This window comes from Dermacentor andersoni, chromosome 4, assembly GCF_023375885.2.
Source record: "Dermacentor andersoni chromosome 4, qqDerAnde1_hic_scaffold, whole genome shotgun sequence".
Classification (NCBI taxonomy): Eukaryota; Metazoa; Arthropoda; class Arachnida; order Ixodida; family Ixodidae; genus Dermacentor; species Dermacentor andersoni.
In genome coordinates, this window is record NC_092817.1 from 16,118,455 (window position 1) to 16,132,206 (window position 13,752).

The 13,752-nt window shown below is 46.6% G+C and overlaps 1 protein-coding gene across 4 annotated transcripts in view; it reads left to right on the plus strand.

Moving 5' to 3' along the window:
- The window catches only part of LOC126535782 (uncharacterized), a 42,461-nt gene that overhangs the window by 26,616 nt on the left and 2,093 nt on the right, over positions 1–13,752 (plus strand). For 3 of the 4 annotated variants that reach the window (XM_055073424.2, XM_055073422.2, XM_050182583.3), the window contains one exon: positions 102–218. In XM_055073424.2, the coding sequence (XP_054929399.2) occupies positions 102–218 (117 nt within the window). Of the gene's footprint in view, positions 1–101; positions 219–11,741; positions 12,084–13,752 lie in introns of those variants that run through there. The other variant, XM_055073423.2, reaches the window with a different exon arrangement.

Consider the following 13,752-nt stretch of genomic DNA (forward strand, 5'->3'; position numbering starts at 1 on the left):
GGCTGTATTGTGCACCCCAATGACCGGCAGCGCTCCTCATTAGTTTCGCTAACAGCACACGTGTATCAAATCACTGCCGCACTCCACCTGTTCCGTTGCAGCCTTACGAGCCGTGCAACGTCCTCAAGTGCGACAGGCAGTGCCGCGTGGATTCCAGGAAGCCGCTGATGAATGCCCGCTGCGCTCCCAACGGCTCCTGCAGGTGCACCTACCGGGAGGTAAGCAACGAACGGGCCAAACGCGAGCCCGAACCACGCCCACGCGCTCTGAACGTTCGTTGGCCAGTGGGTGGGCACCCTGGACAAACGGCTATTCTCTATTCGACAAACAAAACACGTCTTCCTTATCGCGAGCGGCAGCACACTAGGTACTACGCTTTAAAGACATCACATTTTCAGGAATTATTTTAGCGTTCTGACCGTTATTATCAGGGCTGGAAGCGACGAAGAAGAAATCTTTCCCTAAGCATCATAAGGATATCTCCATTTTAATTGAATTACGAGGTTTTACCAACTAAAATCACGATTTGATTATGAGGTGCGCCGTAGCCGGGGACTCCGGACTTGCCCCCAATGCACGGGACACGGGCGTCTTTGCATTTCGCCCCCATCGAAACACTGCAGCCGCGGCCAAGATTTGATCCCGCAACCTCGTGCTTAGCAGCGCAACACCGTATATCCGCGAAGCCACCACGGCGGGTGTATTTTCATTTCAATAGCTTGCACAGTTACGCATTGCTTTCAAATCACGTGAAGCACACGCTGACAGCTGTCGCATTATCTTCTTCGCAATCGCATGCCACAAGTCTTCATTGTTGCACAGATCATAGAAGAAGGAATACGTTAGGAGGGAGCATCACGCAACAAAATTGAAGCCGAACCTGCTTAACACGTGATCGCACGTCAAAGTGCTTGTTGCAACTGTTATGTGTGTTGTGCTGTGCATCAAAGTGTTGCGCATGTCAAAGTGCCCGTCAGTTGGCTCTACTGTTCCCTCTCTGCAGGCAGAGCCACGGCAGGGCAGCCGAACAAGTGCGCACCGAATAAAAACTACTGGCATAGCTACTGAGAACCAAACACACTAGCGAATCTCGATTCTCGCTCCGCGATCTCGGCGCAAGAGGTCACGTGTTAGGCCGCCATTGAGCTAGTGTATGGGCTTCACGGAGTGTTCGCTTGCCAAGGCTGGCTGCGTGATGTATTGCACTGTCCTTTTTCCCTCCTCCATGGCGGAAACTGTTCACTGTTATGGAAGTACTACACTATATTTGGCATGGTTACAAACTCCATTTACGCTTGTGTGCTACTCTGGACACTGTCAAATTCAACCACCACGGCGTTTCGAGCAAATCAGAACTTACAAAGAACGCGAAGTTGATATAATGGCGTCCCCTCGTTCCCATGATTGACCGGATTCTGCGGACTAGGCTGGCATGACGCTGCTCAGTACCACAGAGTCACGTCGCACACGAGGACGCCGCCGGCAAGGTGCTGGCGCCGCGATTCGTTGCACCTCAGCTGACGTAGCCAAGCCCTGCTCGTTCGCGTAATTCGGCCCGTCGTGTGAATCCACATTTAGCGTTTAGGACAAGAAATATTGTGCAGACGTCGCCAAAACGATTTTTAGAGATGAAAGTAGTACTGAGAGGCGGGGATAGGCGTAACCTCTCAATAAGCACATCCGAGTGGCACCTACCCCCGTGACGCTAGAAGGAACCGCAGTATTCCAGTGAAATATTGAGAGCGTGCATCATAGAATAGCCCGTGAATGCGTGCGAGCGACAACCCAACTGCCTGCGTATTGGTTGTGCTGCCAAACTTCAGGGTTCAGGAATAAGCGACCAAGTCAGGAGAAAGGTGCGATGATGTGACGCTGACGACACGCAACAATTTAAACATGTTAAGCCTAAATTTTACGAACGAGAATGCAATCTTTTAATGAAGTTTAACGTGCAACTAAAGTTGGCAGTGTCAATCAAAGCGTGCTGTTTTCGCTCTACGTATTAACATTTGAGTTCGTGATTTTTGTTCCATCTTTAAGATTGCTCCGTACATGCTATTATCAGTGGCATAGCGTTTCTTCCTTTTTTTTTTCCTAATGCAAGCATACTTTTTTTTTGTTTTTCTTTCTTCCTTGCGATGTCTGTTGCTGTTTGCTTTTCATTGCGGTTGCCTTATGTTCTCCTAATATATACTAATGTTTTCCCTGCAATATTTGTTACTCATATTGTATATTATCTATGATTTCACTCAATTGATATTTTGTGCTTTCTTTTGCTTTTAGTACAATATATGAGTATAATCTGTGACCAGTGACCAATGCCCCATGTAATACCCTCGTAGTGAGAGCTTTTGGAGGTATCTTGAATAAATAAATAAATAAATAAATAAATAAATAAATAAATAAATAAATAAATAAATAATATTTTATTTCTCGATCTACCGCGAGTTTTCGCAAAAATAAATAAGAAAACGAAGGCGCCACTAAATGGACGCCGCAGGCGCGTGAAGCAGCGGTATTCTGGCGCAACATTGTACTGAGGATGCCGATCCTTAAGATCAGTTCGGGCAGATGGGAGGAACAGACAGCTAAAACAACATAAATGGTGAAGCGTGCTAAGACGTTCTAGAAAATATTACATCCTTGCTGCTCGCCGAGATTAAGTAAACCCCACTATCGCGCTGTGTGGCTCAAAATTTCCGCCACAATAAGCAAGTGGTTTCCTCTTCCCGCACAAGTTTACCGCGCCGTGCTTGTTGCCTTAGCATTCGCACTCACGTGCACGCGCCTGTTTTCCCTGCGTGACAAGAATCGGGCTTTATGCGAAGAAAATGCGCATCCCTCGCACTGGGATTTTATTTTATTTACATAACACAATTTTATAGCATAAACTTATGGGACGGCTGTTTCTAGCAGGCTTTAAGACTTTAAAGAGCTGGTGAGCTATCACGCAGGAAAACTTTACGAGCACGTTTTCAATTTTTTTTTTTTTTTTGCCAGCTTAAGCTCACAGAGGACGCAATGAAAGCATTTTATGTGCTACAAGAGCTGCGTGCACAAAAGCACTAAAGCTAATTGTGTCCGATAAGCGGACATGGTTCGCTGTTGAGATTTAAGAAAAGGAGAACAGTTTCGGGAACTCGGTGATTAACTTGTTGCCGGAAGGCCAACAACAGTTTTCGCTGTGGCTCAGTAGTGGCGATAAAGACGTGTAATAAACGAGGTTTAACGGACATTCATCTCTTTTACGCGGCACTCAATGCAGTCAAAATAGCTTCCCCTGAAGTTGGCGCACTTAAACTACCATGCTCTCTTTACAACGCCGACCACTCCTTTCGTCGTCCACAGCAAACACGCGTAACGTTTTCCTGGCTCGTTTGCATCCCTTAAGGCTTGTCTGCCTGGTTTATTTGTTTGTTAGGCGAAAGATTTAGCTAGGTGAAACTCGGACTGCCCTATTCAAGTACGTGTGAAACGAAGCAAGACACTTAAGGGGTGAGCTGGTTTCAAAGAAAAAGTCATATTCTAGTGATACTTAATTGTCATTTGGGAGCTCAAATGTCTTTAAACATTCAAGAAAGTCACGCGGCTTGAAGTAACTCAGAACACCAAATTTGCACCTCCACAACTCTGCAGCAATCAGATATCGCCATTTTGTAAGCTACATCTGATAGACCGCATGAAAGGAATAAATTTGGCATGCTTCATTTGGCAATAAACTGCGCAGTTACCATGTGAATAAGACTTTGCATATGTCACAACACATATAAAACAAATGCAAGTAAAGCAGTCGAACGTGCTGAGTCCGTCCGCTTTTTATTTCTCAGTGGCTTTTTATTTTTATTTCTCACCTTTTCTGGCACGGAGTCATGTAGCTAAGAAAAAAATATTTTTTCTTGCAGACTATTCTTGTCAATCTTTATAACAAACGCAACAAAACTAATTTGAAATTTTCTTTAAAAATTTTTTACAAGGGCTCACCGATTGCTTTGAGACAACTTGAGCAGTTTGTCCCATGCTTCCGCTCAAAACTTTATGGCACTGCCCGCCGTGCTCTTGACTTGATTCTCCTAGTCAAAGAATTCTTCGTCAACTCAGATTTGCCGGTAATTTGCCTGGGAAGAAAAATAATTATTTCTCAAATCTCGCACCAACCAGTAAGAAAATGGGATGCTCGTCGAAGGTGTCTTTGCATAATTTGTTACGTTGATGAGAAGTCACGACCACGAATGAGCGCCGGAAGTTATAAAAATAAGTCATAAAATGTTTATTGGTTCGTGTATCGCTTTGCTTATAAGGTTATTGTTGGACTTGCGCAATTACTTATCCTTGCCACTGTCAACGAACAGCTCTGTAATCGGCAGCCCGACAATATGACGCAGAACCCAAAAGGACACGTTGCAAGAGAATATGATTAGAATCATTGCAAAAGTATGATCTGGGGATGCACCACCCGAAAGAAATACACAAATAATGTCTTAGGAAGCTATGTTAAAATCAATGCCTTAAACGTCACTCAGAAGGACTGAAGTATACGCGGCGGCCGCATTTCGATGGGGGCAGTAATGCAAAAGCACCCGTGTGCCGTGCGTCTGGTGCAGAATGAAGATCCCCAGGTGGCCATAATTAATCCGGGATACCCCACTATGGCATGCCTCGTAATCCTATCGAGGTTTTGGCACGTAAAATCAAAGAATCAAATCAACTGAAGATAGAAATCTAAGATAATACAGCGCTTTGCAATGCGAAAATTCGCATTGATTTCGCAGCAACCAGCTTTTGCTCTCAGTTGACCGTTCAGGAAACTTAATCTTTCACGCTTCCAACTGTACTGTCCAGACTCCAGACACTGCACCGAGTGTCGTGTCCACATCCTGATTCATTTTCCCGTCTTGACAAAATCACAACTACGCCCGCTGTATCAGGACGAGCGCCGCTGCCACCTCCTGAATCGTCGTCCCTGATAGTGCACTCACGCGCTCACCGGTTATTATTTTTACAGCTGAGCTTTATTTGCCTCCTTACCCGACTTTCCGGGCGCTGCTGTTGCTGCTAAGGTCTTGCTCTCACGCTCTTGCAACAACACCAGATGGCGCCGCCGCGGCAGCGTTCGCAGTTTGTGCGCATCGCACGTGCTGTGTTAGCTTTCCTATGCGACAGAAATGCAGGCGCTGGGCTGTGGAGGTCGTGTGCTGAGCTATGACAGTGTAAACATTACAATTGTCCGTAGCCTTACAATTGTTACAATTACAATTGTCCAAGCGCCAGCTCCAAGCTGGCGCTTGGAGCTGGCGTCTCAACAGCGTGCTGGCCACGTATGCAGCATGAGCACGCAAATACGCGCCAGCAAAGTGGCTCCAAAGCTTGCACTCAGCGTCGAGGACACCGCAGGCCCGAAAGAAGCGTCGCGCGGAACAGGAGCGTATTCGCTACGCAGCGAAACTTGGTGCAGACCGCGAATGTACGCTGTCTCGAAGACGTGAGGCAAGCCAACGAAGCGTGGTGGCCATGAAAGGCGACGAGCGTCGTGAGCACTACGACCAGAAGCGAGAACCGCAACGACAACGCGTGGCGGCCATGGAAGACGAGGAGCGCGGTGAGCACCACTACCGGAAGCGACAAGCAGAGCAATAATTATCCTCTATGAAAGCAAGCAGCATCGAAAGCTTCGCTTACACCGATTCCCACAGTGCGTTGAATCCGCGTATTTTTGCGCATATCCGCGTATTATTTCGCTTACATCTCATATGTTTTTAATTAGATGCGTGTGTTATTTATTTATTTATTTATTTATTTATTTATTTATTTATTTATTTATTTATTTAATTATTGCGGGAAAAACACCACACGAGAGATAAAAGGAAGCAGGCAAACAATAGATCAATTAAACGACCAGTTTCCCTACGCCACCGCTGCCACAAAGAATGCTGATTGCAGTAGTCCTTATAGCCCTTAAGGACAGCCATGGTACAAACCACGTTGTGTTAGCACCATGAAAAGCCCGCGATGCCCTCGAGATCAAAAGACAGAGATGTGAGAATAAAATATTCGGTGAGAGTGGGCTAGTAAGGTACAACCCGCATCCCCCTACCATTTCCTGGAAAAATCTGCATTGGTAGTGTCCTCGGCATTCTACTCAATGTTGCCTTCCGCCTATAACTACAGCGGAAGATCGGCGAGCACTTCTGTCATCATGGCACCCTCTGAGTCGCTGCACATGGGCTCTGAACGTGGTGAAAGAGGCTTATACCACTGAAAGCAACACCACACTCACCCGCTTGGAGAAGAGGAAAAAACAGAGAGGACAGCACATCGCGTCACACACCAGGCAGAGTATACGAGCACTGCAGGAGAAAGTCGAGTCCCGTAGTTGAGATGAAATCTACGGCACCCCTGAGTGGCCTCGTGTCGAGTTGCAGCACGGCATCTTAGAAGTAACAAATCAATGAGCTTGCGGCTGCGGCGTGCGTGGCTGTCAGCTCGGAGTGCAAAATTACCGGCACGGCACGCGAAATTGCCGCGCGACTGGCCGCTCGTGGCACTTTGCGTCTATTCGCGGGCTCCTTTCACGCTCGGAAAGACACTTTATGTAGCACGTATTCAGCTACAGAAAGCTGTATCGGGAGATTTTCTTGTAGCTCTGCAACTTTCTAATTGACACTTTTTATCTAATTACAATATTTCATAAGTCGATTAATTAATTAAGATTAATTAGGTAGAATGAAAAAAAAATAATCTGAGTATCTCCAAGCGACGGCAAACAACATTAGCTTGGCTCTATCCAGCTACGTGGCATTCGCATATTTTTAAGCTCTGGCTATAGCTAGCAGGGACACTACATTTTATTTTGCCTCAAAGATTTCGATAGCTGGCTTTCAACTCCCCTACTCGCACTTCCACCTCCGAGCCATACAATATTGTGATGATGGTTACAAAAGGTAAAGTACGGTTATTCCGCTAGACGTAATAGAAAAATGATTGTCAGATTAGATTAAACGTTGACAAATTACAAAGGCAGACTTCGAACTATTGTCTACTTGTGGGTACAGTACGTACTGCCACGATGTAGTAACGGCGAACAACCACCGCGTGGCACAACGCAAGGCACGAAACTTTCTCCATTTCTTTCTCCATGCTCTCTCTTTATTGGTCGAACCTGTGGCCTGCAAAACAAGTAACATTCAGCACAATGATAGCGGCGAGCACGCTCTTCAATTGTCGAAATCTGATTTGCAGGTCAAGCGTGTCGGCTTTTTCACATGACTCGTGGAAGGTTCCAACGTAATCGCTTGTGCCTTCGTGCTTTCCGGAAAGTACTACACGATTCGCGTCCTGCATACAATCATATTACGTAAGGTTCGGCGGTAAAAGACAACGGATAGAACCAGCTGTAACATTCGAGAAACTTCAGATACAGAAAGGCACGTCTTGCGCTTAGCGATAACACTGCAACACAGACAGGCTCGTTAAAAACACTCACCAAAAATATAAACAATTTATACGCGTGTCGACACTGTAATATTGTGTTTCTCTGTCTTTATTCTCCGTTCACGTTATTGTCACTGACTCCTTGTGACCGCTCAGTGAATATTTACCAAATTATTTCTTACACATATGCAAGACAATCTAGCACAGTAACTTATCGTTCCCAGTAAATTTTGGCAGAGTCTAGTGACTTACACGTCTGCGCTGCTCTCACTTTATAACCAAAGCAAAAATGCGCCATCTTTTCCCCACCGTAATCATAGACGCAATCATAGCTTTAACACTTACTAAATAATCATTTTAGCATATATCACAGTGCGTTACAGCGAATACAACAGAAATAACTGCACTACCCTTAGTTTTTGCGTTAAGGATATCATCCAAACATTCAGCGCAGAAGTGCCAGTCTTCTACACAGGCTTATACGCTGGGACGGGCGTCTACACTTCGTTATGTGCATAAAATGCGATGCGCCGAGTCTTCAGATTGTGAGCTGAGCCATTCGCATGGATCTATAGACCCTTTTCGCCGCTTAGTTCGCTCACTATTAGAGTTAGTGTCAATGGCGCTCCCGCGGCGAGCCAGTCTTGGGCACAGGTTCACCATCTTGCACAACACTGTGGGGTTCTCACCCGTGCTTTGGGGCAAAGGAACGACAACACAGTAGTGCAAACAATCACAGGGGCATTTATTGCAACTTTCATAGACTAATGCCTGCTAGCCGAGTTGCTATCCAGAAAACGTGCCGACGGGCGCGCGACAGATCGCGCAAGTCCGACTCACCGCCACCGGATAACGAGCGAATATGTTCGCCCCATGCTGGACACCAACGCCTGGTCGTTCGCGCGTACGGTCACGCGAACGGTGGCGCGTTCGAACGATCGTGTTCGTCCATTCCGGGGTAGGCCTCGCGAGACGGTCTCGCAGAAGCATGGATCGGCGCACGCACAAAGCGTTCGCGTTGCTGCCGATCCCGAGCCAAAGAGGAAGGGCTTCTCCTTTTTGCGCTTAAGTAATCCCGCCGTTAGGTGGCGTTAGCAGAGCAACACTCGTGCCATCTCTCGTACTACCCTGCAAGCATACCGACTGCCGCAGTAAAGCCACGCGGTGAAGCCGGATTACAGGAGACGGGCGCTATGCGAGAAAACAAAATATCAGGGGACGCATGAGAGTCGCGCATCCCCAAAATTTTTATGCAATAAAGCCACCTTTCGTTCGCGCAGGGGCTACGTTCGAGACCGTTTTCTCGTCAATCAATGTTATTTATTGCTACTTCTTAGAGCGCAGCCCTTGAGTGCGTATTCCTGCGTTGAGCATCACCGTAACCGAGCGAATGAGCACAGCGAGTGTTGAAAGAGCGAACGCAGAGCGGGAGAAGAAAGACGCGAGCCGCGAACGGCGGAGAGCGGCCCCTACAGCGACGTGCGCGTCGGAAATTGGTATCATGGGACCCACCCGACCGCTCGATGCGCGCTCGTACCTGGTCTCAGCTGGACCGTTCGTTTCGTACATACAGTAACTCTAGCCATTTGTTGCCTAAAGACACTACACGTCGACCCCGCGGTGGTTCAACTGCCGGTTGCGGCCGGAGCGTTTCAATTGGAGGAAATGCAAAAAACACCCCTGTGCTTAGATTTAGATGCACGGTAAAGTGCACCACATGGTTGAAATGAATGCGGAGCCCCAGCGCTACGGCGTACCTCACAACCCACTGTGCCGTTGGAGAACGCAAAACCCCAGATTTTAAAATCTGCTGCACAGGCTGTACGCGTACACATTTAACTAAGACTGCTTGCTGATCAGTCGATTCACAACTGCGGCATGCTCACGTGGATCTTTCTATTAAAAGCCGATCATCTCATAGTGTTTTGTGCCTTACTAACTCTGCTTTACTGTAGCTACTGTTCTCTGAGGTTTTCTTCACTTTTGTTTGTTTGTGCCACAACTCTTACATAAAATGTCGAACCGCCATCAAATTCAAACACAGGTTTCGCTGTAGCAGAATAATTTTGCAATTATCTTGAATCAGAGGCAACGTTAGCGAAAAATGTGATAGCCAGATATCACCGCAAATTCAGTATTCCTTCGCTTGCGCTTGCAAATGTTATTCTTTTGGCCTCCGCTAACCTCCAGCCCCATTCTCTGAAACTCACTGAGACTCACACTAACGTTTTGTAGATATGAGTGAACTCGTCGGAGAGTATGCCGACGAATGAGTGGTTTGCATAAGTTACGTAATAGTTCGAAGCTGAACGTGTCACCATGAGACACAATAAAAAAAAAGTAGTGAACGGTATTATGCCTCTTCTGTAAGCTGCTTCCAAACATTGATGTTTTCAGCTCAGAGCGTCGCATAAACAAATCTAGTGCAATTGGCACATTCACAAGTGATTACGTATCAAGAAAGTAAATAATTTAATGACGTCACACCCCAAAAAAGAAAGCTTCACTGAAACAAAAATATGAGAACAATGTGGCTTCCAAGCCAATGGCAATAATTTCTTTTAAAAAATGGAGAGTGAATGACAGTAATACTGATTTAATAGTGACTGGAAGTACGTACTAGTGTGTTTTTAAAAGCAATTTACTATCCTGTCTTCTAGAACGCGCACCGTAGCCGTGCTCGTAGCATTAGGACAAGGAATGATGAGCTCGGAAGGATGGCTGTACACTTACATGTCTCATGAAGCTTTGGCCATAGTTTCGTGCCGTTCAAGTTGTCACTGTCAGAGACAAACAGCGAAACAGAGGCTTGATGCGCCGCACCTGCGTCGAGCACCGCTGAAACAGACGCAGCGGGAAGCCGGCTGAGGCAAGGAATGAACGAGTCAGCACGGGATCGAACACGGTTGCGCTGCGCGGTGAAAATGGTCTATAAAGCATGGGCCACAACTGCTAGGAAGTGGACGAGTGACAGAAACTGACTGTTGATTTTGCCCGTCTCGCCAGCAAACCGTGGTCAGAGGCCTTTATAAATTGGGCCCGTGGAGTAAAGCTGATCCAGATTTCAAGCCATCCGGTTTTACTTTTGTGAAAGTACGGGCTTGGACTCCAGGCTATGAGTATACTCGCCCGTTATGGGCTTTGCCTTTTCCTTTTGTCGTCATCGTCAGCCGTCTGTTCCTTTTTCTTTCCCATCTTCCATTCCCCCAGCGCAAGAAGAGAAAAAAAAAATGAATTGAATTATGGGGTTTTACGTGCCAAAACCACTTTCCGATTATGAGGCACGCCGTAGTGGGGGACTCCGGAAATTTCGACCACCTGGGGTTCTTTAACGTGCACCTAAATTTAAGTGCACGGGTGTTTTCGCATTTCGCCCCCATCGAAATGCGGTCGCCGTGGCCGGGATTCGATCCCGCGACCTCGTGCTCAGCAGCCTAACACAAGAGAAAAAAAAAAGTCGCAGTTTCGCCCGAAAGGCAAAGCACCGATTGCGATAGCAAATTAGTAGATAGCTATGCGAAGTAAGGATGGTAGATTTATCGGCCGTATGAACTTGTAAACATAGGCATACTAAATTAACCAGCATAGTGTCACATGCGCACAAGCCAACATGAATACATGTCACTCGATGAGCGCGGAAACTCGCTGTAAAAACGGTGCAGTGAGGAAAACTGGCAGCAACAGCGAGCGAATCGATCTTCGTGCAGCCACTGGCAACAACGCGAAGTACGCCGTGAAAAGACAACGCAGAACCGACTTTGTACCCATTGCAGATGGCTTTCACGACACAGCGGTCCGGCCGGGCCGGTCGCGGCCGCCCGAGCCGCTCGGAGTAACGCCCCCCCCCCCCCCCCCCCCCCCGCCCTGCCCTGACTGCCTACCTTCCCCCCTAATCCTCGGGCGCGACGGAAGGCGGAGCGCTTCCTCCCCGCTTTCCGCCGTTGCGGGAACCGCGATCGCCGGTTCACCCTCGCACGCTTTCACTCGCACATATAGCATACGGCGAGCGGCGACGGTTTAATCGCCCTTGGACTTTTTACAAAACCTTACGGTGACGGCGACGGCAGAAATGCGCCTGGAGTGTCCATATAATTACTATCGCATTAAAAGCTAAGGAAAGACAGGGAGGTTAAGTATAAGTAGCGGCTGCAAAGTAGCTCGCTAGAGAAAGGTACATCAGGCGGATTGCTCTGTTTTTCACATCATTCAACTTTCTTTTGCTCTTTGTCTCTTTCATTATCTCCTCCAGGCGATAATTAGAATACGTCAGAATTACTGTGTGCTACACTATTGACATATTCATTTTTTTTTAGATGTTCGGATGACGCTGACCAGCAAAGCCGTGCGAAGATGTTCCTGCTGCGCTGTCTAACCTTCACCCACGAATAAAACGAAGTTCAGCTGAAGCTTCGTGAAAAACCATTGAGCCGACGCTTTCCACGGGAACACAGCTATTGCCTTTCGCTAATTCAAAAAAAAAAAAAGTCCGAATGTTTGACTACGTACGATTGCTTGGACACTGTACACGCGCATTTGCGTGCACTCGTGTTGCCACTAGGAGCGATCCAACGTTTTACAGTCAGCAGGCGCTTCGGTAGTTTCAGTATATCGCTGTTTATTTAGATGCTCTAAATAAAACTTGAAATGTCTCATCATTGGTGTTTACCTTGAGGATTGTGTGTGAAATAGAAGCGAAACAGTTCGAATTTTAAGTATTTGTTATGATTTAGAATTTTTCCTGATACAGTTTTATCTGCTGGTGCGGAAAAAGAGCTTGAACCTTGGTTCTCGGACCACTGAAGCAACCGCACAGATTGTGTCGCAATTCAGGGTGCAGAAAGTTGGGTCCCCGACAAAACCAAGCAGTCAGCCGTTTTCGTCGAGCTGCTGCAATTATTGCTACAAAAGCTGTCACACGTGCGCAGCGTCGAGCGGAGATGGCAAACACTTCCGTCTCTACTTCCTGTTACGGCATGTTCATCGCTTCCTACATAAAAGTTTACGCCACAAAACTTTTTAAGGGACTGTGAAATTATTGCGGTTATCTATCGTACTCATTGTGAACACGTCTCCCTTCTCGTTTTTGTGCACGGTATTCCGTTTTTTTTTTTTTTTTTTTGCTTCCTGCTGCTACCGTCAGTGGCTGAAAATAATTTCTACAGAACGACAATTTTCTCTTTCTCTCTCTATCTCTCTTTTTTTTTTTTTATATTCGGAGAAGGCATTAGTTCCAATCAAAATTCCCGGTGTCATTATGCAAGCGCAAGGCAGGGATTTCGATACTCGCTGCGAATAACAATCAATTCAGTCGCAAAAAGACAGTCGGCCTCTGCTAATTTTCGTTTATTTTGCTTGTATTGCTCAAGCCGCCGTTACCTCGTGGTAACATAAACGGCAGAGTTGCTTTCGACATAAAATAAGTAAACAAGTCTTAGACTGCACACATTTTTCACTGGGAATTTCACGTAGACTCTATACAGTATGTCTGGCAGCCTATTGACTGCACAACAGCGCAACGGGGAATAAAAAACAGTGCGATGAAATTTTGAAGCAGTGCAGAGTTTACGTCGCAACATGAAACGCAGGGCTTATTTCATGCCGACAAATATGTTACCAGATCGGTGCAGTTCTACATTTAGTGGTATGCACTAAACACTAAATGAGTTTTGCAGAATACTAAATGTTCTACGTTTAGTGCTCCGCTTGGGCTAGAGTTAAGGTGTGCATACGTCGGCCTTGCATACTTGCTAACCTACAACAGCATAACCCAATGACGTACACTAAACTGCCACTTATTAATAACTAAATGTCCGAAGCACGATGCTCAAATCTACCACGAGTTTGCCAAAGTAAACTAAGGTACCTAGAAGACACGCGCTTAATTAAAAAAATAATTAAATTGTGTTTCACGTGCCACAACCACTATCCGATTACGAAACACGCCGTAGTGTGGGAACTCCGTATACATTTTTAGCATCCTGTGGTTCTTTAACCTGCACCTAAATCTATGTGGACTGGCGTTTTGCATTCCACCCCCATCGAAACGCCGCCGGAATTGAACCCTCGAGCTTAGGCGTGACGCCTTAAGATATCACCGCGAGAGACGCATACTTTCAAGCAATTAAAACTTTCTTTCGGATAGCCAACCGGGATCGTCTGGTTAACCTCCCGGCCTTTCTCTCACAGCTTCTCTTTCTCTCTCTCTTGCCTTCTCTCATCGACATTTGGCACCAGACCAGCCGAGTCGCTGTGCACCCGCATTTCTTACAACGAAGGCATGTAGCTTTGTCTTTCTGCCAGGAAAAATGTTAAAACGCGAAGAAG